Source organism: Vespula pensylvanica, chromosome 6, assembly GCF_014466175.1.
Source record: "Vespula pensylvanica isolate Volc-1 chromosome 6, ASM1446617v1, whole genome shotgun sequence".
In the NCBI taxonomy this organism is placed as follows: domain Eukaryota; kingdom Metazoa; phylum Arthropoda; class Insecta; order Hymenoptera; family Vespidae; genus Vespula; species Vespula pensylvanica.
Genome location: NC_057690.1, coordinates 6,830,416 through 6,854,332, shown reverse-complemented (window position 1 = coordinate 6,854,332; position 23,917 = coordinate 6,830,416). Strand labels below are relative to the sequence as shown.

The 23,917-nt window shown below is 31.6% G+C and overlaps 1 protein-coding gene and 1 long non-coding RNA gene across 13 annotated transcripts in view; one reads left to right on the top strand and one right to left on the bottom strand.

The window, feature by feature from the left end:
- Positions 1–15,271, bottom strand: part of LOC122630182 (protein doublesex-like) — a 63,345-nt gene extending 48,074 nt beyond the window's left edge. For 3 of the 12 annotated variants that reach the window (XR_006327427.1, XR_006327428.1, XM_043814396.1), the window contains exons 1-6: positions 14,747–15,031; positions 14,486–14,555; positions 6,703–7,238; positions 6,229–6,457; positions 1,751–2,010; positions 1,393–1,612 (exon numbers count right to left, since the gene is read on the bottom strand). Coding sequence is in view for 9 of the 12 variants with exons in the window: in XM_043814396.1 (XP_043670331.1) it covers positions 1,393–1,612; positions 1,751–2,010; positions 6,229–6,457; positions 6,703–6,951 (958 nt within the window). In the remaining 3 variants the exon portion in view is untranslated. The other 9 variants (XM_043814391.1, XM_043814398.1, XR_006327426.1 and 6 more) reach the window with 9 other exon arrangements.
- A 7,334-nt stretch (positions 15,272–22,605) lies between these two features.
- On the top strand, positions 22,606–23,139 carry LOC122630183. Its single transcript, XR_006327429.1, has 2 exons — positions 22,606–22,745; positions 22,815–23,139. It is a non-coding gene; the product is annotated as an uncharacterized LOC122630183 (long non-coding RNA).
- Positions 23,140–23,917: the final 778 nt, after the last annotated feature.

Genomic DNA, 23,917 nt, shown 5'->3' with positions numbered 1-23,917 from the left:
TTTCTCTCCTCTACGACGACACCCTTCTAGTACTAGCAAGCTTTTAAGTTAACTGCACACATATACACGTTCAATTACTACACATATAGAGTTGGCGCACGTCAACGTTCCTTCTTCTTTACTTTTTCTTTGCTTCTTTTTTCAACGTATTATCGACGTGCACGTCGATATATTTTTCTACTACTACTACTACTAATAGTACTATTACTACTACTACTAGTTACATTAGTACTACTCCTACTACTTTTACTACTATTAGTACTAACACTACAACGCTTGTCTGACGATGTCAAGAACGGAGACGTCGAGTCCGCGCATTAATTCCATCATCGTGAATCCGTGGAAATGCGTGGACTGTAAATCAATTAGCCGTTTACGAGCGTTCCTGTGAACGGCTATCATAAACTCTCTTCGGATAGCTAAGTTAAAGACCGAAAACAAACCAGACGGAAAAAATTGGAAAAAGTCTTACGAATGACCCACTTATTTTATCAGTATACGGGGAAATAAATTGATATTTTCATTCGTAAATTAAAAAAATTTATAGAGTGGATCTGTAAAGTTTTTGTTTCTTAAATACAGCTAAGTTTAACATCTTTTTGCTAAATTAATCAGATTATTTTCAATAAATTTCCGAACATTTCAGAGAGATTCGTAAAATTACCCCGTCGATTTCTAATTATTAAAAAGAAAAAGAATGTTCAAGAAACGATATCATTGAATTTCAATCTTAATAAAAATTCTTTGATCGTCGACAAAAAAGAGAAAGATAATCGCGCAGGAAAGAATTTTTCGAAAGAAGATGTGACATTGTGGTGAAGCCAACTCGGATACGAGTTCTGTTACCTCTTCGAGAGGTCATTTATATGTCCGTGAACAAACTATTTCGACCGAGAATGAGCAAAATAACGATAACTTTTAAAAACGAGCCTGCTCGTAAAAGCAAAAATCGAGGCTCCTAGGTTTCGGCTTTGGTTATAAGTTGGTATTATATTAACCGTCTACGAACGACTCCGCAGCCAATGAGGACGATCGTAAAAGCAGGGTTAACATTCGGTCGGGTTGTCAAGTGAGAGTGGCTTGAATTTCGTTGGGATCATTGTGAACGACGTTATAAGTGTGCGCACCCTCGACTTGGTCGCACGAATCGAACGTGGCTCGGAACTTCCGCTCGAATTAGAACCGATTGTGTATTTTCCAGGATCTCTTATTGATAGAGATCATTCTAAATCTCCTAATCTTTCCGACTATTTATCGTATCGATCATCGCTCTGACGATTTTCTTTTCTTTTCAGAACAAAGTTGTCACAAAAATCGATGGATTTTGTGCATTTTGTCGAAGAGATTTCGTAAGCATAGCGAAATAACAAAGTGATAATAAAGTAGACTTACTGGGTTGTGGTTGAATCTGATAGATCGAAGGAGGCAAGTGCGTATCTACGACTGGTAATTTTCTTGGAGTTGGAGTATTAAGTACGCCATTGATGCCACCGTAACTGCCTTCGACGCTCCACGCTGGTCGAGGGACAGTTGGTATATGCTTGTTTTCTACTGCTGGAGGCATCGCTGGCATCACCAGCTGCATCGACAAATAAACGAGATTACGATCTCTCTTTGGAGACCGCCTTTTATTCGGCTTAACATTTTTGTTACGTAATTAATAATATTTTTTATTTTACAACTGAACTAATAAATATTTTTAATCGAATGAAATTTCATAGATAAAAAAATAAGTCATTAGTTTACTTACCTTACCATACTTTCTTATTTGTTCCTCGTCTTGAATAAGAGCCCTTTTAAGTGCGGTTTGTTTTGCCATCTGCTTCTGGCGCTTAAGTGTGTTACGGCATTTAACGCAATGACAGTAAATAAAGTCGCAGTACCTCTTGTGACCCTTAAGAATGCTGGTAACGTCATGATTACGGCAACGTGTGCACGTTGGTTTCGTACGTGAGTTGGTGCCGCTGTTCGAGGTCGAGGATGCGTCCCAAGATGCGTTTGAATCTGCCCCTGGATTTAATTTTATCGAGATAAATTTCATCGTCGATCTTATTTCCGTCAACATTAATTTATTTCATATAATTTGTGCATATAAAAAGCGAATATTACACGTTTAACTACGCATACAATATATATAATTTAGATATGTTTTATTGTAAAAAGAACCAAATATGAGTCTATTTTTATTATAATCAGTTTTCACGTTTTCCAATATTAAATAATCTAGTTATACTAGTAATAATAATATCATTTGATATACATAAAAACAATTGCTTCGTCCAAATATTACCTTACGTTATTTAATATTCTATAAAAATTCTATGAGAGAACAATTTCGAAAGATCGAGTAAAATGAGTTAATGTCTTTTATAACATGATAAATATGGGTGTAAAAATGCAACGTTTTTATTTTATAAGAACTAAATCATTCCTCGTACTATTATCACGCTTAATAATCTTTTTCCTTTTTAAGACTCGAAGACGATCGAAATAAATTAAAGAAATGGCTGATTGAATGTGGAAAAAATGAGGAAAGAACGAAGTTAAGTCCATATTTGAATGAGGACAAACAAGACGGCCGTTGTTCATCGAATAATGATGATCTTTCAGTTGAGATCGACCAACGTTACAGGATATTTTCTATATGGCAATTCACCAAAGATATCAAGTAGTGTTTATAAAATGGGTAGACTTAATTTGAAACTTGCAAATACCAATTTATGAGTTGAATGAGTTATATTTTACGATTTTGACTTATACGTAGGTATATATATATCAGAGACATAAAATTTATGCATCTGCGCTTATCTAATATTCCTTTTATCGATACAATGACCTGAAGAAATTGATAAAATTTAGCCTAACATTTTAGGATCACCCTATACAACGATGGATTTGCATGCAAGTAATAAATCATTTTAACTAAAACTCTTTGAATACTATCCTTTGTTCTTGATCCGTTACAGTGAAAGTAGTCTCACTATCTCTGTCGTTATAATTTATTTTATAATTATTTTACTTTATTTCTCTTCTGCATAACGATGTGATTTGCTGAAAAATATTTTTAGGGAATGCATCTCAACGATTATCGAACGTTCTTGTCAAATATAAAGATAAAATCGGTAGACGGTTATCTTCGTTGTTATATTTAAGTAAATTTTTCTAACTATGTCCATTTGTCGATCATATCGTATCGTATTAGAACGTAACAGATCTTACGAGCAAGAATTATTTTTCTAAGGCGGTAAGAAACTTGATAATAATCGTAAAAGTATGGTATCTCACTTAGTAGAAATTGTCCCTGGTAAATAGCCGGCGAGTCCCTATACTGAAACATTCTTCCAGGAATACAGGACGAAACCCATGAAAAGCAAAATAAACGAAGAAGAAGAAGAAGAAGAAGAAAAAGAAAAAGAGGAAGAAGAGTAAGAAATAGAAGAGCGAGAAACAAAGATGGATGGCTTCTCTCATAATACCGTTTCCTAAGTCTAACACCGTTCTACTACTATCTTTATAAATCGTTGTAGCATCGATAAAGAAAAGGTAAAAGAAAGAAAATGAAAGAGATAAGAAAGAAAAGAAGGATAGAAGATATTAATCGAAACGAGAAGTCATCTCCGTCATTATCTACCATTTTTGTCCGCGTACAGAAATAAGAAAAAGAAAATGTTGCATGAAAAATGGTAGAAATGAGGAGAAAAAGATAGAAAAAAGATAGGTTGAGAAAGAGATAGGAAAAGAGAGAATAGGAAAGAGAAGGGAAAAACCAGTTGTGCGGAGTGAGTAAAACTATCTCGAAGGAAAAAGCTCGAACAGATTTACAGAAAAAGTTGCACCAATTACATTGTATTATATTTTAATGAAAGGTACGAGATAAGTATGTATTTTTATCAACGATATTATGCAGTTTGTCAGAAGAAAAATGTATATGTAACGCTCGCTTAATTCTTTTTTCCAATCTCTTTCTTTTCAACTTTCTAATTTTTTTGCAAATTTGTTTCTCAACAGTAAATACTAAATATATTCCTAAGCTGTTAATCAAATAATCAAATGTCTGATGCTAACGAAAGGATTGATTTAAATAATTGAAAGTTTCTTTAATTTGGAACATGTAAAAAATTTGTCTGAATCGATGCATCTATGTATTTGTAACTTGTCTCGATATTCCTATCATTAGAAGTTTGCTAATACTCTCTCCAAAATAGCCTGATTGAGGATACGAACATGTATTTGACAGAAGAAAATATAAAAATATTATATAATTAAAAATTTATATATAGCTATATACTCATGAACGGAAAGACTTTTCCGAAACGTCATAATTCTGCTATTGCCCTCACATGTGCTTATTTAATTACATATTAACATTCTTCGTATATTCGACGTGTAGTTAAATTTATATCCAACGAACCATACGTGTCGCTGGCAATTTTACTTCGATAAAAAATAATTATAGGGAATATACATAAAATCAAAACGATTTCCTTGCAAAATGGATCGTTGAAGTGATTAGATCTTGACTGAGAATAATCATTAATAATCTTTAAAATAATCATTAGTATGCCGTTTAACTTTAATCATTAGTATAACCGCATCCAAAGAGAAGAAGACCACTAATTCTTTATCTCGTTCATCATCCATCGATCTTATAAAAAAAGTATAAGTTATTTATAGCATATTTACGCGAACAGGATGCCATGGATTTAGAATATTTGATTTTTTCCTCTTTCTTTATTTTTAGTGATAAGATTGTTTACGTTGGTTAATAAAAAAAAAGGAAAAATCTTTATTCATGGTAAATTTTAAAACGGAGTAAAGAGAAATGCAAGAAGAGACAAGCTAAGCAGGGAAGAAAAGTAAATAGATGAATCAGAGCGTGCAACAGGTAGGTAATCTTCCTTTGCAACCTATATATGTATATTCATCGATAAGCAGGTGCACGGTAATAAATGGATGAGAAGGTAAATTAAACTGCCGTGTTAAGATGGGCATATGAATTTGAAAAGAGAAGTTAATTAAGGAAGTAACGCTCAAAAAAAGTCTCGAGTTTTGATGCGAGTTTTTAAATCATTACATATCCTTTTCCATGTTATTTCCAAATGAGATATTTTTCTATCTTTCGATTTTTCCATCTTCAATTTTTCTAGTAGGATAAAAAAGAAAAAAAAATATTTCATTGCAATTAAAAGAGTTCTAAATCGATATAAAAGAGAGAGAGAGAGAAAGAGAAAGAGAAACTAAGAATAGTTCGAAAATAAGAAATAGGTTTGAAAAAATATCATATTACTTAAAAATACTAAACTAATAAGCAAAAGCAAAAGAAATAGAAAATATTTCACGACGATTTATGGCGCGAAAACGAATAAACAAGCATAGAAAAGCAAAATGAAAAGCATCATGGAAAGATAATAGACAGACAGTACAATTAAGTGCTAATCGTTCATGCGTTCCTGGCGAGGAGCCAGTTGGCCAATTTAAAACAATCGAAAACCGACGCTTCAAATTCGTCACGCCATTAACCTCCAACTGGTTTCGTCAAATGCTACTCTTTTGCAATCACGATGGCGTCGTATACGAAAGCAAATCAAACCGTTAAACCGAAAATCATGATTAAGCGATAAACATGGTTAGAGAGTCATTCAAAAAAAGAGTTTAGGAAAAAGATTAACATTGAATAGCACGAATATCGATACATTGTACGATGATATTCTGTTAATAATCGTGGTTGGTGACGTAGCTTCTTTCTTTTTATCGTAATAGCCCACACAATAGAACGAAATTTTGGTCTCGAGCAAAAATGTCCAAGTTTTCGTTCAATAGATGCTTTCTTCTTTAAAACCGCGATCAAATTTCAGGAAATGGTATTCAAAAAGAGATCTTTTGAAGGGCGGTCGGTTGAATATATAGGATGTCTGCAATGAAACGCTCGAATTTTATTATAAAATACAAAAGTAAATTAAGGCGTTTCATTGTTGACACCATGTAATAACGCTACCTTTAAAATCGTTATTACTTTCTTTACACGGCATCGAATTTTATTTGCATTTCTTTATCGTTCCTCATTTTGTATATTTCGAACATTGATTTAATCGTTTAATGACAAGATGATTGTTGAGATAAATTATTGAGACAAAATATGTATTTCTTCATTGCTCGGATAAATTTCATTGTTGTATCTTTTTGAAGAATAAAACAAAGTAAATGAATGTAAATTTCATTTGAACTCACCAGCCTGCCATTGTGGCCAAGATGTTGTGGCTGGCGAACGATTTGAAGATGGTGCCTTTTTTGAGGAAGCAATTCCAGCAACGTCGCTGTTCCCGTCCTGCATTTCGTTGCTTCCGTGATTGCTGATTGGCGAGTCGCCGCTGCTGCTGTCGTAACTTCCTTCGAGATTCTTCACGGATTGCGGACCCGAACCGAGCGAGGAACCATCTATGGAGAGGGATGTTGAATCCTGCCAGCGGAAAAAAATCGATCACTGAGAGATGAACAAACAACTACGGGTTAATTAATTTCAACTCGTAAAAAAAAAAACTTTTTAGGATTTTATCTAGGTGTGATTCTATTATATTTTCGAATATTATTTTGCTAAAAAAAAATCTAAATATACGATATTCGTGAAATGAAAATAAGTTATTATAAGTAATAGAAAAAGAAAAAAAAAAAATAGAAGAAAGTTGGTAAAAGATATTTTCTAACCTCGTCTTGAGTCATAGTTCTTCTCAATTCAGTATTCCTGGCCATCATGCTTCGTCGATCAGAAAAAAGTTTACAACGTTCACAGACGCAATCGCGGTACTTACAGTCTTTTCCGTGGCCCTTCTGGGCAATTTTTTGTCCATGATTTCGACACCGCGAGCAATTCCTCGTTATTCGCGAACCTACAGACATGTTCGAGGACGCGTTATTCTCCATACGTGCAGTTACGGATTGGTCCACGTGATCCATTCTAAACTGACCGTGAATCACAGGACACCACCTGGACTCATTGACCCAACTTGCCTGTCACATTATTTTCTCAATATTCGTTTTTCTTTTTCTCGATGCACTTATCTTTTTTCTTCTCTGATACTTTCTTTTTTCTAATTCTTCTGCCTTACTTTCTTCACCGATTCGTTCAAATTTAAACTTACTACGAACTTTTAAGCAAATTCGTCCTCGTTTATAAGCACTAAATGGTTAATATTTCAAAGCGTTCACAGTACACCGTCGATCCTTGCTATCTTCTCTTCGATCTGAAACAAACTCGAGAGGATTGTCACATAGTCCGTTATCGACAATATCTTTCAATTAATCATCGATTGTTATACAATTCTTTGTAATGAATAAATTATAACCAAGGCTTGATCGATTCTTATAACAATTATGAAGAAGCAAAATTTTCAATAATTATCTCTTTCGATTACAATTTCCTATTTCGATTTTCATATCAATTCTATAATTGATATTTACAAATATTTTTCCTTTTTCTATAATGATTTTGTAAACCCTGTTTATAATTTGCCTGACAATCTAATTTTATTTTAAAACTTAATCGAATAACTTCGAAATATAGAAACGTAATGACTTATCTCGATATTATTATTACTGATTATTACTATTATTATTACACTCGTAAAATCTCCGATAAATTACTAATTTATGTCCGTTTGATGCATCTGTTGCATGCATGATTTTAAAATCGTGCCAAAAACTTGCTAATATATCATATATTTATTTTTGCAAATAGCAGAATTTATTCCGAAAAGTACATTTAAAAAAAGAAAAGAAGAGTATTTAACCATTTGAATAAAATGAGAAGTATGATTTATGAATACTCAGTACGTACGTTCATTTTTTCTAACTTGAATTATACATGATATGAACAAATCAAAAAAAAAATAGTAACATTAAATAAAGTGTTAAAAGTTACAGAGATATATTATCAATATTAATAAAGTCACAGAAAACAATAGCCATGTCTCAAGGATATTGTAAAATAAATTATTAGTACATATAATGTCGCAAATGCTGATTTTTTTCGTCACAGAATTTAAATTCATGTATTGCGGAATCTACGAACAATATTCTATAGCATGCAATCCTAATGTAAATTATGAACTTATTAATACTTATTGTTAACGCTTTTTTTAGCGATTCGACCAACGTTGAATAACGACCGTCTTATTTATGATAACGATCATTCCTTCTTGCTGGTTAACATTTAATAAGGACAATTCGAAAAGATACGAAAGAAAAAAGAGAATAAAAGTACTTGCGATTTCATTACGTCTAATAACTTATCATATTTGATAATTAATCTTTCTTATACAAAAAAAAAGTAAAAAGAAAAAAAATTAAGAAAATATACCATTTGAATAGAAACATTGCGTTTTATCATTGATTGCAAGATAATATATTCATTGTAAATTGTGAGTTATGTTCACAATCAGAGATAGAAAGAGAGAGAGAGAGAGAGAGAGAGAGAGAGAGAGAGAGAGAGAGAGAGAGAGAGAGAGAGAGAGAGATAGGATAAATTAATCGATTAAAAAATTATTTGATATTAACGAAATCATGCTGGTATAAACGTTCTTTCCGACACGAAGATTATATTAACTTCATTTATGATACAAATAGAATAGGAAGACGGCGGCGCCGTATACCGTGTGAAACTCTATCGACCGATCGATTCGTAATTCATCTTCAAATAGCGTTCCCGAGCTAATAAGTTATTCATGAATAATCGATACAGGCAAAAGGTAATACATTTCTTGCTATTGAATATCACATAATCAATCCACAAATGTTAAGTCATGGAGTATTGGCAATCGTATGATTGCTAGTAGTCTATAAAAGTGAAAATCATAACAGGATATGCATGTTTACAAATAATACCAAAACAAAATTTTTCTTTGAATAGGCTTGAATTATGCGATTATAACAATTTTAATTTTTAGTGAAATTCTATACTTTTTCTTTTTTTGTTTTACAACTTTTATGAAGACAAATATAGAACCTTTTAACATTAGAAAATGGAATTTTCTCGTCGATATTTTGAAAGATAACTAAGAGAAAGCACTGAGGTAGAATAGTTTAAATATGGACCAACTCTAAAGGAATGTTTTACACCACCCTTCGAGAGTACGATGAAAAGATAAGAGATCATGACTAACCAAAACGAATCGACAAACCAAATGTACAATATATGATCGTCGAAGAAAATCTAATAAATGTAAATTATATGTATATATATTTTAATGTTGTTACTACTTGGTCGATCCATATGGAAATATGTGAATATCATTAGGATACGTTTTATACTAAAACTTGTAATCGTATATTATATAAACGTGAACACTTAAATGAGTAATTTTAGAAATTAAAAGCAGAGAAATTAACATAGACATGTAAATTAAATATACAAATTTAAGAGTAATTTGTATACTCATATTAAACGGCTTTAATTCTATATTCATTTACCAATTCCAACATTAAAAATAGAAACGCCAAAGTTATAATAATGTTATGGTCGTCGTTTATATGAATGAAACATCAAAGACTATATAATTTTCGAACTTTGTATCCTCGGCTATCGTCGATTGATTTCAAAAGAAGATTTCTGTTTTCACACACTAGCTCGCGTTTAAATCATTACAATGTCATATTTCCTTGGCCTTTAGACCTAGACGGATGTGTTATCTGTTTTCGAATCTAACGCATGACAACATTTTAACACGTTGATATGTTGCTACGCTAACCGTGACATGTGATCACGGTTATAAAATTTACAAATTAATTACTATGAGTCGAATGCCATCAGACAAAAAATATTAAATAAACCAAATAACTCTAAATAATAACGTAAAATAAAAAATACGCTACGTAATAATAAATAAATGTTATTAACAATTTTAATTTCTGCTATAGAATAAATAATAAAATTATGAAAATAAAGAAAATTTATGTTTATGTATTTTTAATATGTAATTGCAAAATATTATTTCAAATATTGTTGGTCAATTAATTCACCTTTCTTTGTTAAACAGAATATATTTGATAAAATTTAATTTTACGATAAACTGTATTAAAGCAGTACAAACAAGATGGCTCATTACAATCTTTACAATATGCTATTATTTTTTTTATATAATTTGTTGCTACGTTTGTACCGGTAATTTAATATTTTTCATTGACTTATTTCGAATTGTTAAAAGGAACCAAATGCACAGCGATATAACCAACAATACAGTAAACATATCATTGCCGTTTAATCATGAGACGCAATAACTTATCATTATGAGTTAATAATAATGAAAATTCTACTGTGGAACCTAAGATAATACTTATGAAAATCTCATGACACTCAACGTGTTAAAAATTTATACTTAAGATTCGTATATCTTATCGAGAAATATCAAATAAATTTTTATACCAATTAACGTCCTTTTGATCTAGCTAGTAGATCCAACTTGAGCATACACATTTTTCATTTGTTTAAAATACTTCGAGTCGTAAAGGAAAAAAAAGACTCATAGATATGATAGAGATAAAACAATATAGAAAGATACGAAGATACAGAAATAATATCGTTGATATTATGAGCGTCGTCTTCACTGGCAGCCATTATTGTCAATTATTATAATCTCATTGGGAAGTATACTATAAAAGGATAACGCATTTAATCCTCAGATCTTATCACTTCTGCGAACTTGTTACATACAGGACGTAATATGTCACAATTAATGGATGATAAAAATAAAAACATTTTACATTATATATGTATTAAAAAAATAATTTTTTACATTCTGTAATGATTAAGAATAAAATTAATTAAAACATTTATACAATATATATTTATATTATTGATAATATAAAAGGCTTATTTTGTTTATTTGTAATTTGTCAAGAATTCCTATTTATATTTTTGTTGAATCCACATAAATTTTGGTATAATGTTCGTAACTTGACCACGGAAAAAAATTTTATTGCATGAATTTGTTCCGTAATTTTTATAAAAATAATTTGTGTAGAATGCGTTAAACACATTTTTACACTTTCCCATACAATTAATGATAATAATGCAAATATTAGATATATTACTTAGAAAGAAAGAAGTATAAAAATATCTTTTTTTAAATCTTAGCTATATGTCATAGTTTACAGGAGAATAGAATATACTAATTTCTAATTTAATTTGAATCAGAATGGAATAAGTATTCTGTTCATTTCACATCGATAAAACTAATGGAAGTAAATTATAGAAAGAAAAGTGGAGGGTTGTTGGATGTTTTTCGATCGATATTTTACCAAGACGGCGGAGTCACAATAAAAAAAAAATTTTACTTTCGAAGTTCACAGTTTGTTTCATATTACGATTTTTCTTTTCAAAGCGGACAAAAAAGAAAGGAGAAAGGGAGACGATTGCTTAAATTCATGCTTTTTCGTGACCGTATCGACAGTTGTCTGTTTTCGTAATACCAAAGGGTTCATTCTAGAATTAAGAGGAATAATATCACCATAGCTGGTATAAGACACGTCATTTCATATCAAAAATCAAGAAGGCGATTTCCTGTAATTATAAGAGAATTATCCATAAAACGAAGAACTCTCTTTCTCTCTCTTTCTCTCTCTCTCTCTCTCTCTCTCTCTCTCTCTCTCTCTTTGTCTCTCTCTTTGTCTCTCTCTTTGTCTCTCTCTTTGTCTTTCTCTCTTCCTTTCTCTTTCTTGTTCTTTACACAGCTAGATACGTAGATATAACTGTCCTCTTATCGATTGCCATTAATCTACCTTTTTTCTAACCCCCATCGAATAAAACAATCCCTTCTCCCACATTTGATCGCTCCCCGATATTCTTTCTCCTTTTTCTTTTTTTGTAATGCATTGACCTGCTATTTCAAGGGAAACGTAAAAACATAAGACATCTTTTTCTTCAATGATCTTCCCCTTCGATCATTTAACATCGCTCGAAATTTATTAGACCTGACGAGTAATCAAGCAATCAAGTTTTATACTTTGAAAGATTAAAGACGAAAAATTTTTTGAATAAGTCCAAATATTTTCTTCGTATAGTGAAACGTTAAACCATGAGTTAGATCATTAATTATAATAAAGATGGTATATAATCAAGCTAATAATTTTAGATATATAAATAATACGCATGTTTAATTATTATTCTATTTTATATTATTTTCAAGGAGAAAGTCTCAGTTTGAAGTGCATATCATCTGCGTACGTAACATTAGATTTAATAGCGTAGAATTCTTGCAAAAGTTACGTCATTATATAATTATCAATAACACAATATAACATATGTATCAACAATTTACCGCTTTCTGACGATGAAAGTAAAACTCGATCGTTTAATCGGTGATCATTAAGTTTCGAATTAACTTGAGATATCTACTTGTGAATCTGAGAACTTCTTCATCTGCCCTTTTATCGATAATCTTTGTTTTAGAAAACTCCACGATATTTACATTGTTGAATTTGGCAATTTAAAGGAAATAAAGAGTTTTTTATTACCCTTCAAAATGAACATCGCGACTAGTTTCGAAACTTTAAGTTTTGACTATCGATATTGCTCTATCGAGTCCGCATTAAAAATTTTTCGACGTTTTGTATGACTGAAAAATAAAGATCGACCACGTAATACTTCGACGATAACACGTTTAAAACGCTAACTTTTCTCAATCGCAAATACGACCGAACGTTGATGAAGCGAAACCGACGGTTATGTAAAAACCAGTGTCATAAAGTTTCAAGTTAACCGTAGGTTGATGGGAAAGAAAAAAAAGAGATAGAAGACACGAAGAAAGAAATACATACATGTGCACATGTACTTAAAGCAAAATAGATAAAAAATTAAAAAATAACAAAATGATAAATTGTCAAGAAATTTCTATCGAATATAGAAAAAAATGGAATGATTTGAAGTATTCTAATTTCGAAGCTATTTCTATCGAAGGGTTGAAGCCTTAAAAGAACTTAAAGCTAATGCGAAGACCCTCTTTTTCAAGCAAAGAGAAAAAGAAATAGAGAACGAGAACGAGAGCAAGAGAGTGCGAGAGAGAGAGAGAGAGAGAGAGAGAGAGAGAAAGGGGGAGAGAGCGAGAGAAAGAGAGAATCGAGATCAAAAACAAGTTCAAGAGCGTGTCATCGTCCTCGAGACCGTGACACGAACGAATCGATTTAGGAGCGCGAACTTTAAACCCGTACGATTGGATCGATCAAAAGTATTCCAATAAAAAGTTTGCTAGTAAGAAAAAAAGGAGCAAAAGGTAGAGTTTTATGCTCTGTGACTATATCTTTATTCTATTGTATTCTCCAAGTAGTACCTATCTTTCACTATGGAATAGTTTATTGGCAAGCATTTTTCTTTTCGAAAAAACGTTCGAATCGCAAGAGTACCTTGCTACTACGTCTCATCGTTCGATATTTCTTATCGCAAGCAGACGATAGATCTTTATTAAAAATATCTTTTTTTTTCTAACTCACTGCTAATCTTCAAAGATATCGTAACATTGCGTTAAATATGATTTAGTAATCCTTATTATGATTTTGTGCAATGCGATAATAAAAAGATAAATTAAAAAGATAATTAAAAAGAATATATAAATAAAAATATCAGGGTTAATAGCAGCAATTAATTGTGACGATAATGAGAATATTTATTAACGAATGAACGATAGTTAGGATATTAATATAAATTGACATCACCAATGTCATTTAATTATAACGATGATCATTATGGTAATGAATATGATGATTATGATAATAATTCGTTACTATAATGAAGCGGTGTTAATGATAACGATTATAAAATTTACACGTGATTTGTTTAAATAAAACGTCCCATATCCTAATATGTTTAATCCATGAAAATATATGAAAAGATTCACTAGAAAGAGTTCTAGAAGTTCTCTAGTAAACTAGAAACATGTGGGAATGAATATAATTTAAGAAAAAAAATAAATAAAAAGAACAAAAAATAATGAATGGTACTTTAGCTCCCGTAAAACTCAACCTTCAACGATAATCGAATGTTCTCGCTGAAGATGTACTTACAATTTACGTGGCACGCGTACTCCATTCTATTGGTTATCACGCGCGCGCATCCGACGGAAAGCGCACGCTGAAACCAGATATGTATACCAGAAAAAATTGTTTGAAAAAGATTAACTTTACAAAATAATGTACACGTTGTATTTAAACATTTCCCTATCTACGTTACTTTTAATATTTATACGGACTTGTTTTCTTGGCATTTAATTAATCTATATTCTAAACGAAACGTTGTACTTTCGCGTGATTCATAAATCCATTTGTTATTATTACTTGTTATTATTTCTTTAAAAGATAATACGACTCGATACGAATCGCAAAGAATTTAATGATTTAATTAAACAGAATATCCTCTACGTACATTTTACGAACATTGTACGATATATAACGGACATAAATTCGTAATTGAATCATCTAACTACAAAATAGAAGTAACACTTACCGTACTTTTGCGTAGCACGTTTCACTGTGTGGGCAGAAAGACCTGATATGACTGAAATATCCTGTTACTTCTGTAAGTCGAAAGAAAGAAAGGGGTAAAAAAGAGAAATAATACATGCGAGAAAGAGAAAAAGAAAGAGGGGAAGGAGAAAAACAGGGAGAGAAATAACAACTACTTCGACACGCGCACTCTACACCTTCGCTTCTTTCACTACCGAGACAGAAACAGAGATGGATGATGCTCGTCTTATCTCTTCCTCACCTTCAATCTTTTTCCTCGTCACAGTTCAGTTTTCCTCTGATTTCTTTCTCAAAAACACCGTGTCTTTCTCGTTTCTAACGCACTCAATTCTTTGGAAGTAGGTAAAAGAAATCACGAGACCTGTTCTCCAAACTTGTATTAGAAAGAAACACGGTAACGCAAAAAACACGGTTCACATAGAACACTCCATAATAGAAAATGGGCGAAACACAGATAGAAAACGAGAGAAAGAATAAAAAAGAGAAAAAGAGAGAGAGAGAGAGAGAGAGAGAGAGAGGGGGCAAAAAATGTGATGAACCAGTCGACGAAGTTTCACGCGCGAGAAAGATCGCGTTTTCGATGAGCAGTATGCGAACATAAAAGTGGAAAAATAGAGTAGGAGAAAAGAACGTACAAAGGCGAGAAGAGAATATTTATGAGTTAAGTATGAGAGAGAAAGGAGATAGGAATGGATAAATAGCAGCAAAATGATACGCGCCCTCGTACGGTCCGTAACTTACTGGTAGAATCACTGGTAGCGGCGGCACGTCGACGAAGTGCATGACGAGCGAGCGAGGCTCGAATAAAGGTAGTGGGGGAACTTGCTACGCTGGTGGGGATTCAGAGAGACAATGTAGAGGGGGTATATAGTGTATCGTGCGTGTCGGTGACGCTGCCAGTGCGGGGTGCCACCGCCGAAGATGTTCGCCAAAGGTGGTCTGTCTTATTGGGGCCGCGTAAGGTTTTTTATTTTATAGGACTTATAATTGGATAAATATTTTTTATTCCCATAAGATAATTATGTGTGATAATAATCTCGTAATACGTTGCGTTGTTAAATTACTTATTAATGAAAAGTGAAATATAATTTGTATTTATATTTAATATTATTTCCTTTTGTATTCTTTTTGTAATATAATTTATATTTCATGCGTAATATTTTATACGTATATTTTGAAAAATAGATTATGCGTTTGAAGTAAATTATTTTGAAGATAACACGCGAAGTTTTTCGTTTGTTAGAATTAACATGTTCTCAGGGACGACAGGTTATATACCGAGATGATGACAATTTTATACTTTTCTTTTCTTTTTTTTTTTTTTTTTGTAATTTTGAGATATAAGAATAACTTTAGGGCTAATGTAAATCCAAAGAAGACATCCGTTCTGCAGACATTAATCATCAGGACAATTCTCGACAGAGATCTATTAAGGACAAAGTCCGTGAGTCAGTACCCGCCTTACCGCCTTCAGTCACCTAAACAGAGTTGAAAAAGACACTAGTCGTTATCTCATCTTTGAGTATATTTATAGACTGAGAAATCTCTGTAAGAAAGTATTCACTCTTCTGCGAAACTAGCAGACACGGTTTAAGCTTTCGCGTGTAGGTATATATTTCGTATTTTAAAAATATATAGATAAGTAAAATATGTGATAAGTATATCATGAACTATACGTAATTTATGAAACAAAGATTATCGTCGAATTTCATCTTGTCCGAATATTTTCTTAAATAACTATAAATATCCTTCAACTGGGACAGAAATGACTTGGTATTCGAAATAAAAGGATCGTGATTCGTAAAAGCTTTGTACCAAATGATCGAGCAAGTTCGCAGATTCTACTTCGACGCTTCTACAAATCAACCCTCGAATAAGAAGATTCAGTACCAGCCTAGAGATGGAACTTTCCGTAAATGCTTTTACGTTTTCAAAATGATTTTACGCTGAATTCCACTATCACGTAAGTAACAAAATTATATCTTATATTTTTAAAAGACCTACATGCGCAATTTAGAATATTTATATAAATACATAGGCACGTTAAAGTAGAAACTGTTGATTAAAAAGAAGCTATTACTCATTTTCTTGGAATCTATTCCAAATACACGCGAGAGTAGTACAATGTACATAATAGAATGACGTAAGAAATTATACGATCGTTAAACCGAAGTATAAACAAAACATGTATAATAGTTAAACAGGTATGAACACGTTCAATACGAAATAAACAAATAATTTTTCTCTAGATTTCTCTCATTCATTTATGTTATTGTAAATGTATTTATACGTGTGTCATTTGTAGGTCGATCGATATGATTGGGATCGTAGAAATTGTTGTCTTTGTTATAAGGAGGATAAACATTAAGATGTTTTTAACAGTATTTATATCAACGGTCAAACGTCTTCCAAGAACTTTTGAATAATGTACCAAGTTGTGTTGTGTGTCGCGACAAATGTCTCTACGTTACGCATTTGTCGCGACATGTCGTTTTATTATCGTACGTGAGAATGCGAACGAAAGTACGATTGGTACGTTTAAGTTAGCCTTAACGTTTAAAGATACGCGAGAACGTAGAACGGGATAGAGATAAAGAAAATAAAGATTCTACTGTGAATACGTGCGTGCTTTCATGTGCGAAAACTACCTGAGGACTCGTAAAAAGCAATTCATCCACTTTAGCGTATTTCGTTGCTTCGAATAATACTTATCGATATCATCTAATGATTCAAACTAACCAGATATATGTTAAATGATATTCCAGATATATTCTCCATTATCTAAGGATACACAAAAGTCCTTATACTCGAGATTATAGAAAGATAAAAATTAATAAATAATATTGAAGATTCTTTCAGTTGATATTATAGATTAATTTTTCTTAAAATTTGTTTCTCGAGACGGTTTAAAGACATTTTTAAAATCAAATCATTTTCATAATAATAGTAAAATATTATTTGCCTTCCTTCCGTTCTAATTTTATGAGCGAACAATAGAGATCCTTTCGATAATTTCCACGAGCCTTTCAATAATTTATAAGAATCTACATAAGTCTTAGGAACCAAAGTACTTTAGAAACGTTGTAGTAAATCATCATTAAGTTATATATCGTTTAGCTTGTATAATTAGGATTATATCGTATGCTTATTTTAGTAAATTGATTTTGAATAAATCTTTACATGTTTATCAGATATCGACTACTTTGATAAATTGCTAAGCTTCCCTGACGCATCAAGAAAATAGCAGAGTTTCATGAAAGAGCGTCACAAAGTCGGGTTAGATCGGGAAAAGAGGGAAAGAAGTAAAATCGTAAATGGTCGTAAAAGTGGATTCGCGAGATAGTGGCGCATACACGATACCGGTACTTCTTTTGGAAGTTGCTTCGCTTGTGGATCGGATCAATGTGCCGATTAAAGCGGTTCTCATTTTCTTTCTCTTTCTCTATTTTCTTTTTCTATTCTTTCTTCTGTTAAATTCTTCGATGAAAAATGATTTTATTCGTCCAGGAGACACCGACGAAATAAATAAAAAAACAGTAAGTTGTATATTAAATTGATCTAGCATATTAGCATGACATTATTTTCAGAGGAATTATAAATCTTCGTGGTTTGATATATTCTACAAAAAGATTAAATTCATTTCTTTTTTGCATTATAATCTTCATCAAGGTGGAGATTACGGATGGTAAAACGGAGAGGAAAGAGAAAGGGAGTTATTTTACATAATTAAATGCCAATTTGAATCGAATAATTTGACAACCGCATTACACAAATCATATTTGTAAAAATCTGGTAGAAGTCTTCTATTTTTAGCACTCTTCTGTTAGACCGATTTTCTAAAATTTTATGAAATTTTAAAAGGAAACTTTCACAAAATATTTCTCGTATGGAATCTAATATTAATGTTCAAAGGATTATTAGGAATGAAACTTTTACGTTAATTAGAAAGTATATGATAGATCATTTTTCTTATTATTTGTAATGATCGTACTTTATAATAAACCATTACTTAATATCGCTCGCAAACAACAGTTCCTTTGAAAAAAAGTTAGAAAAATTCTAATTATAATTGATATGACTGCATCGGATTCTACTTTCTCTTCTTTATTCTAATTATTTATAAAACGAAGATTATAAAATATACAAAATGGTCAATAAAAAACAATCTAAGATTCGTGATTAGTTATATTTCAGAAAGTTGTGTAAAAGTTGTATGTCAATTCGCAAAATTATATTAAACGACGAAGCTCGAAGTTCATTGCAACTATAAGATACTCTGAGAAAAGAAAAAAGTTCAGCCGATCGTAAATTTAATACATCTGTTCCGCAACGTATAAAATATTTAGTGTCTACATCGAAAACACTTTTTATTGATTCCTTGTACAATAAAGCACGTTTTTTAATACTCGTTTCTTTTGAAGAAGCTGCCCCTTGAGAGCAATCAACTTAAATACCTCATATATATTTGTTATGTCATAAATTAATGTTCCTTGATGTTTAACAGAGTGAAAAATTTACGTAGGCTGAACAACTCGCCGAGCGTCAATTTAATGAGGACTTACGTATCTTTGTTGGTTTAGTTGGAAACGTATGTAGCAAAAACCAAATAAAATTTCGATTCATTCAAGAATCCTTGATAGTTCGTAAATATCTACATATAACTTAACACAATAACGTTTGTTAATTTTTTTAGGAAGATATTGAAAATTTCTAATATTTATTTATTTATTTATTATTTAGATTCTAAAAAATAATTATAGAAAAAATATATATGTATATATGTTATTACATTTATATTTAGATTCTAGAAAATAGTTCATATATATATATATATGTATGTATGTATGTATGTATGTATGTGTGTATGTATGCATGTATGTATGTATTTAGATCTAAATGACCTTGTATCGTGTAGTTAAAGGAAAATCTGCTGTGAGAACTTGTTCGTCAATCCTACCATAACGGTAAATCCATAAGATCATAATTATGAAGCAGTCTGTGACAAAATGAATTCGATCATGTATTATATATATATATATATATATATATATATATATATATATGTACACACACACACATATATATATAATATATTATATATATAATATTGTTAGTAGTAGTAGTAATAGATCCGATCTTGTAAAAACCCTTCGAGAGATTATTAATAAGAAGTTTTATTTACGAATTTTTATTATGAAATAAAACGACAAAAATAGTCATGATTTCATTCAACTTGGTAGATAAATAATTACTTAATGCCGTATTATTATTGGTTAAATAAATTTTGCCCTTATTTTTCTTTTAATATTTTATAAGCACTGCTAGAAATGGTTGCGGAGAATGACTCATCCACAATATTTACTTATTTTTTTTTCTTATGCTTACATCAACGTTACTTACCTGCAGTATAACGTAACAGCAGCTTAATTTGGCCAACAGAAGAACAAACAAAGTAATTAATATCTCTAACAGCCATTTTGATTCATTGCTCATATATCTCAATATCTCAAGTCAGCTTTATTCGCTTTTAATTTTCTAGAATATTTCGACGATCTTCATTAAATGATTCTAATCCTCAAGCAACACCACAATAGATGATACAATGTTGATTTGATTCAATTGAAATAACTCAATGAATTATTCATAGACTAATTTTGATTAACACAAGTTATGATATTTTCAAATGAAACAAAAAAATTAATTTTCTGCATATTTATCATACTCATTCATGCAATTTTTGTAAGATTTTTTTATCTTTAATTATCCTTAGCTTATCTCTCTTTACTTTATCTCCTTAAAAAGAAAAATCGAGTTAGAATATATCAGCGCCAAGCCGCTTAGATCGCTATCAATTATGCAAGCTTGTTCTCTGATGGACGTAGACTTTTAAGAATTTGCTCGGGTATTCAAGGTCATATCGCATGGATGAGAAAGAGAGAGAAAGAAGAGAAAAAGGAGATCAAGAGTTTTTGAGAAAGGTAATCAACACGTCCATTATAAAATTAATTGTTCACGAATGAATTTATGAGCTCTGCTCACCCATTGTCCCAAAAAAAAAATAATTATTCACATTATTTTACATATTTCATGTAAAAAAGCATTTTTTATTGTATTTCTTATTTATACTAAATATACGATTTATTGATGCAACTAAACTAGATTAAATCACAGAGATAATGAAAGATATTTTCTTCTTATAATGTTCGACTTTTTTTACTTAAATCTAAAATTGTAAAAAATAAAATTTCTGAGATATATATCTGTACATAGATATATATATATACAACATATATATATATATATATATATATATATATATCGATAGAAATAGCTATTGTATATAGAAGGAGAGAAGTAGAAATTGCAGAAATCTGGATCCAAGTTCAGCAAGTCTAGTGTAACGTTCAGCGACATTAATCAAACTAGCTAAGTCGAGGCAATTACAATGAGTTATTTGTGACTATCGGTCGATGTGCATCGAATAACCCTGTCGTTTATTCCTACCTCTAGTTAGCACAATTCTAGAAAAGTTTTGTCACGGAGTGTACCGGCAGAAATAGCGGGCCGCTGGCCGATCGGATCGTATCTGATCTCGTCCTACTGTAGCTAGTAGCTTACACTACATGTATACCGTACCGGTGCGTGTAATATGTGCATTCTAACACAATATAACTTAAAGAGTAACAAAACGAGCATCATATACTATACGGTAGCCTGGTAAAAGATGCAGGTATATAAGTATTCACTTTGCACGATTCCCAACAATCTTCGAGACAATTTAAAAAGGCCAGAATTTTTTCTTTTTCTATAATCTTAGTCAAATTATATCGTGCAAGATATACGCAATCGATGCGATTCGACGATTAATCAATAGTGTAGTACTATAGTAAGTTGTAGGAGTAGGCTAAACAAACAGAGCTGTTAAATAGCCTCGGTAGACTAATAAATCTCACACATACTTTACATAGATTATGTATGTGTATATATATATATATATATATATATATATATATATATATTACGGAAACAAGAGAGCAAGATATATTTGTGTTTATTAGACTAGAAATACTTTCCATCCCTTACTGTCACAGTCAATTACATTCTCTCATGTTATCAATGAGACATTCCTTAAAAATAACTAGGGTGAATAGAAAAATTTCTCTGAAAAATGAAACTCGTAAAAGTGGTTTTAAAACGGAGAAAATACTTATGGTTTTTAAAACACCTTGTCCTTCGAAAATAACTACGACAAAATACGAATTTTGCTTATTAGACAAGTGGAATTAGTAGTTACTATATTTTATTTCACGTAAATACACGTAATTATATTCTAATCACACGGGGAATTTTATCTTGGCAATTTATTTATTGAATTGAGATAGTAATTTGTATGGTTGCTTTACTACAGCTAATGTCATTGATTTTATCACGTTTAACCAATGTGTATTGCTGTTCCATTCATGGGTGAGATAGTAATTCAATTATGTAAATAATATCGTTGTTTTCTTTCTTTCTTTCTTATATTATATACAATTATATTTTTGATAAATATGCTTTCTTAGATATTAATCGATAACACATAAACGAGATAGCGTTTAATAGATGTAAAATATCACATTGAATATTAAAAAACGCTCAATAATTCCACTTTCTCCTTAGTATTTAGCAACGTTTAATATATCTTTATTAAAACAAATTAGAATTATTCCATTTTCTTTTTTTTTTCTTTTTTTCTTTTTTCTCACGAATCAGGGAAAATTGGAGCAGAAGTTATGAGAGCGTGAAACACTTAATATACTATACCCAGCGGCTGTAAGTGTAATGGGATCCATAAGAAATTATTAGAAGAAGAGGAAGCTAACAAATTACTCGACTGATAGGTTCGCGGAAATACACGGTTTCGAACCTTGTAGTGAGAATAAACGACGTGTAGTAGGATACACGATATGAGAATAAACATGTATCCCGTCTGTATAAGTATGTAATTTCGTAAAAATTATATTTTATGTGAAAATTGTAGATGGTACTTTCAAGAATAAACAATTATACTGCATAAATTATCTCACGTTAACGAGATCTGTAAATAATTAGAAATCTTTATTTTCGATCAGATACGATACATTTGTGAAATATATTAAGTATTTAAAATATTGAGAACACGTGGAGATGATAAATGTGAAAACATGGAAGTATTATCTTCATCAAACGTCATTGTTACATTTCATAATATCTCGAACGTGGTAACTATAACATTTCACAAGATATTTGAACACTTACAACGCAAGTACATAGAAACGTTCTTGCTTCAGGAGTTCCTCATCATCTTTAAAACGAATATGCAACATCGAAGTGATAGCTCTACCTCAAAAGGAGAGAGGAATACGTTAAAGGCATTTTAGAGAGTTTCTTTCGGGATGCGTAGTTCACGCATGAAAGAATGATGACGCACCATGATCGGTTCAGACGCTACGTCACATATCAAAGTTTCTTGGAGCCGTTGGATAGCCGACACACGTCCGCCTTCTTGGTACAGGACCACGGAACCACACTTTTGCGATTCCTTGATTGCGAACGTGGAAAGACAGAGAGAGAAAAGGAGAAAGAGGGAGAGAGAGAGAGAGAGAGAGAGAGAGAGTGAGACCGGCTGCAAATTGCTTCGTGCACTGAAACAAAATACCGTTGCCCAGCGTTTTATAACTTCATGCGTTTCTCCAAGGAGAACAGCACATTGCAAAAGGATTTTTGTATGCGTCGATACAGCATCTTATGTTACCAATTCTGTCTCCGTCTTTCTCTCTCTCTCTCTCTCTCTCTCTCTCTCTCTCTCTTTGTCTCTTTCTCTCTCATAAGAGAATACGAAAGAAGGAACGTTTTTTCTTTTTTTCTTACGTATACACCTAACCGGTCACCATCTCCTTCTCTCTTTCTTCTATAGACAGCCCACCTTTTCGATCGCTCCATCGACCAGTACATGTCAAGTTCTCTCAATCTTTTCAAAACTAGTTCAGTTTCTGATAAATGCAACGAAGCGCGAATACGTGAATATACATAAACATATACGTACATCCCTGAAGGAATGATATATTTTTACAAATTTTAAGAATAGTTCTTTGTTTCTTCCTTTTTTTTTTGTAACGTTGCTATTCCACCTTTTCCAAGAGAAAGAATGAAAGTAAATTAATTTGGATAGTTTGCTATCTAGGTGTCTTATCGAAAAAAATGGTGAAAGAAGAAGACACGAGGAAAATGGAGTTTGGATATTCTTTATGTAAGTACATCGACTTTACACAGAAAGTAATCAATGGCATTCCGACAGGACAACTTGTCAGGTTCAGTCTAAAAATTTTAATAAGATGAGCACGAAGTAGCACGCAGCGCAAATCTTGCGTGTAGAGGCGTGTCCGAAGAGGTA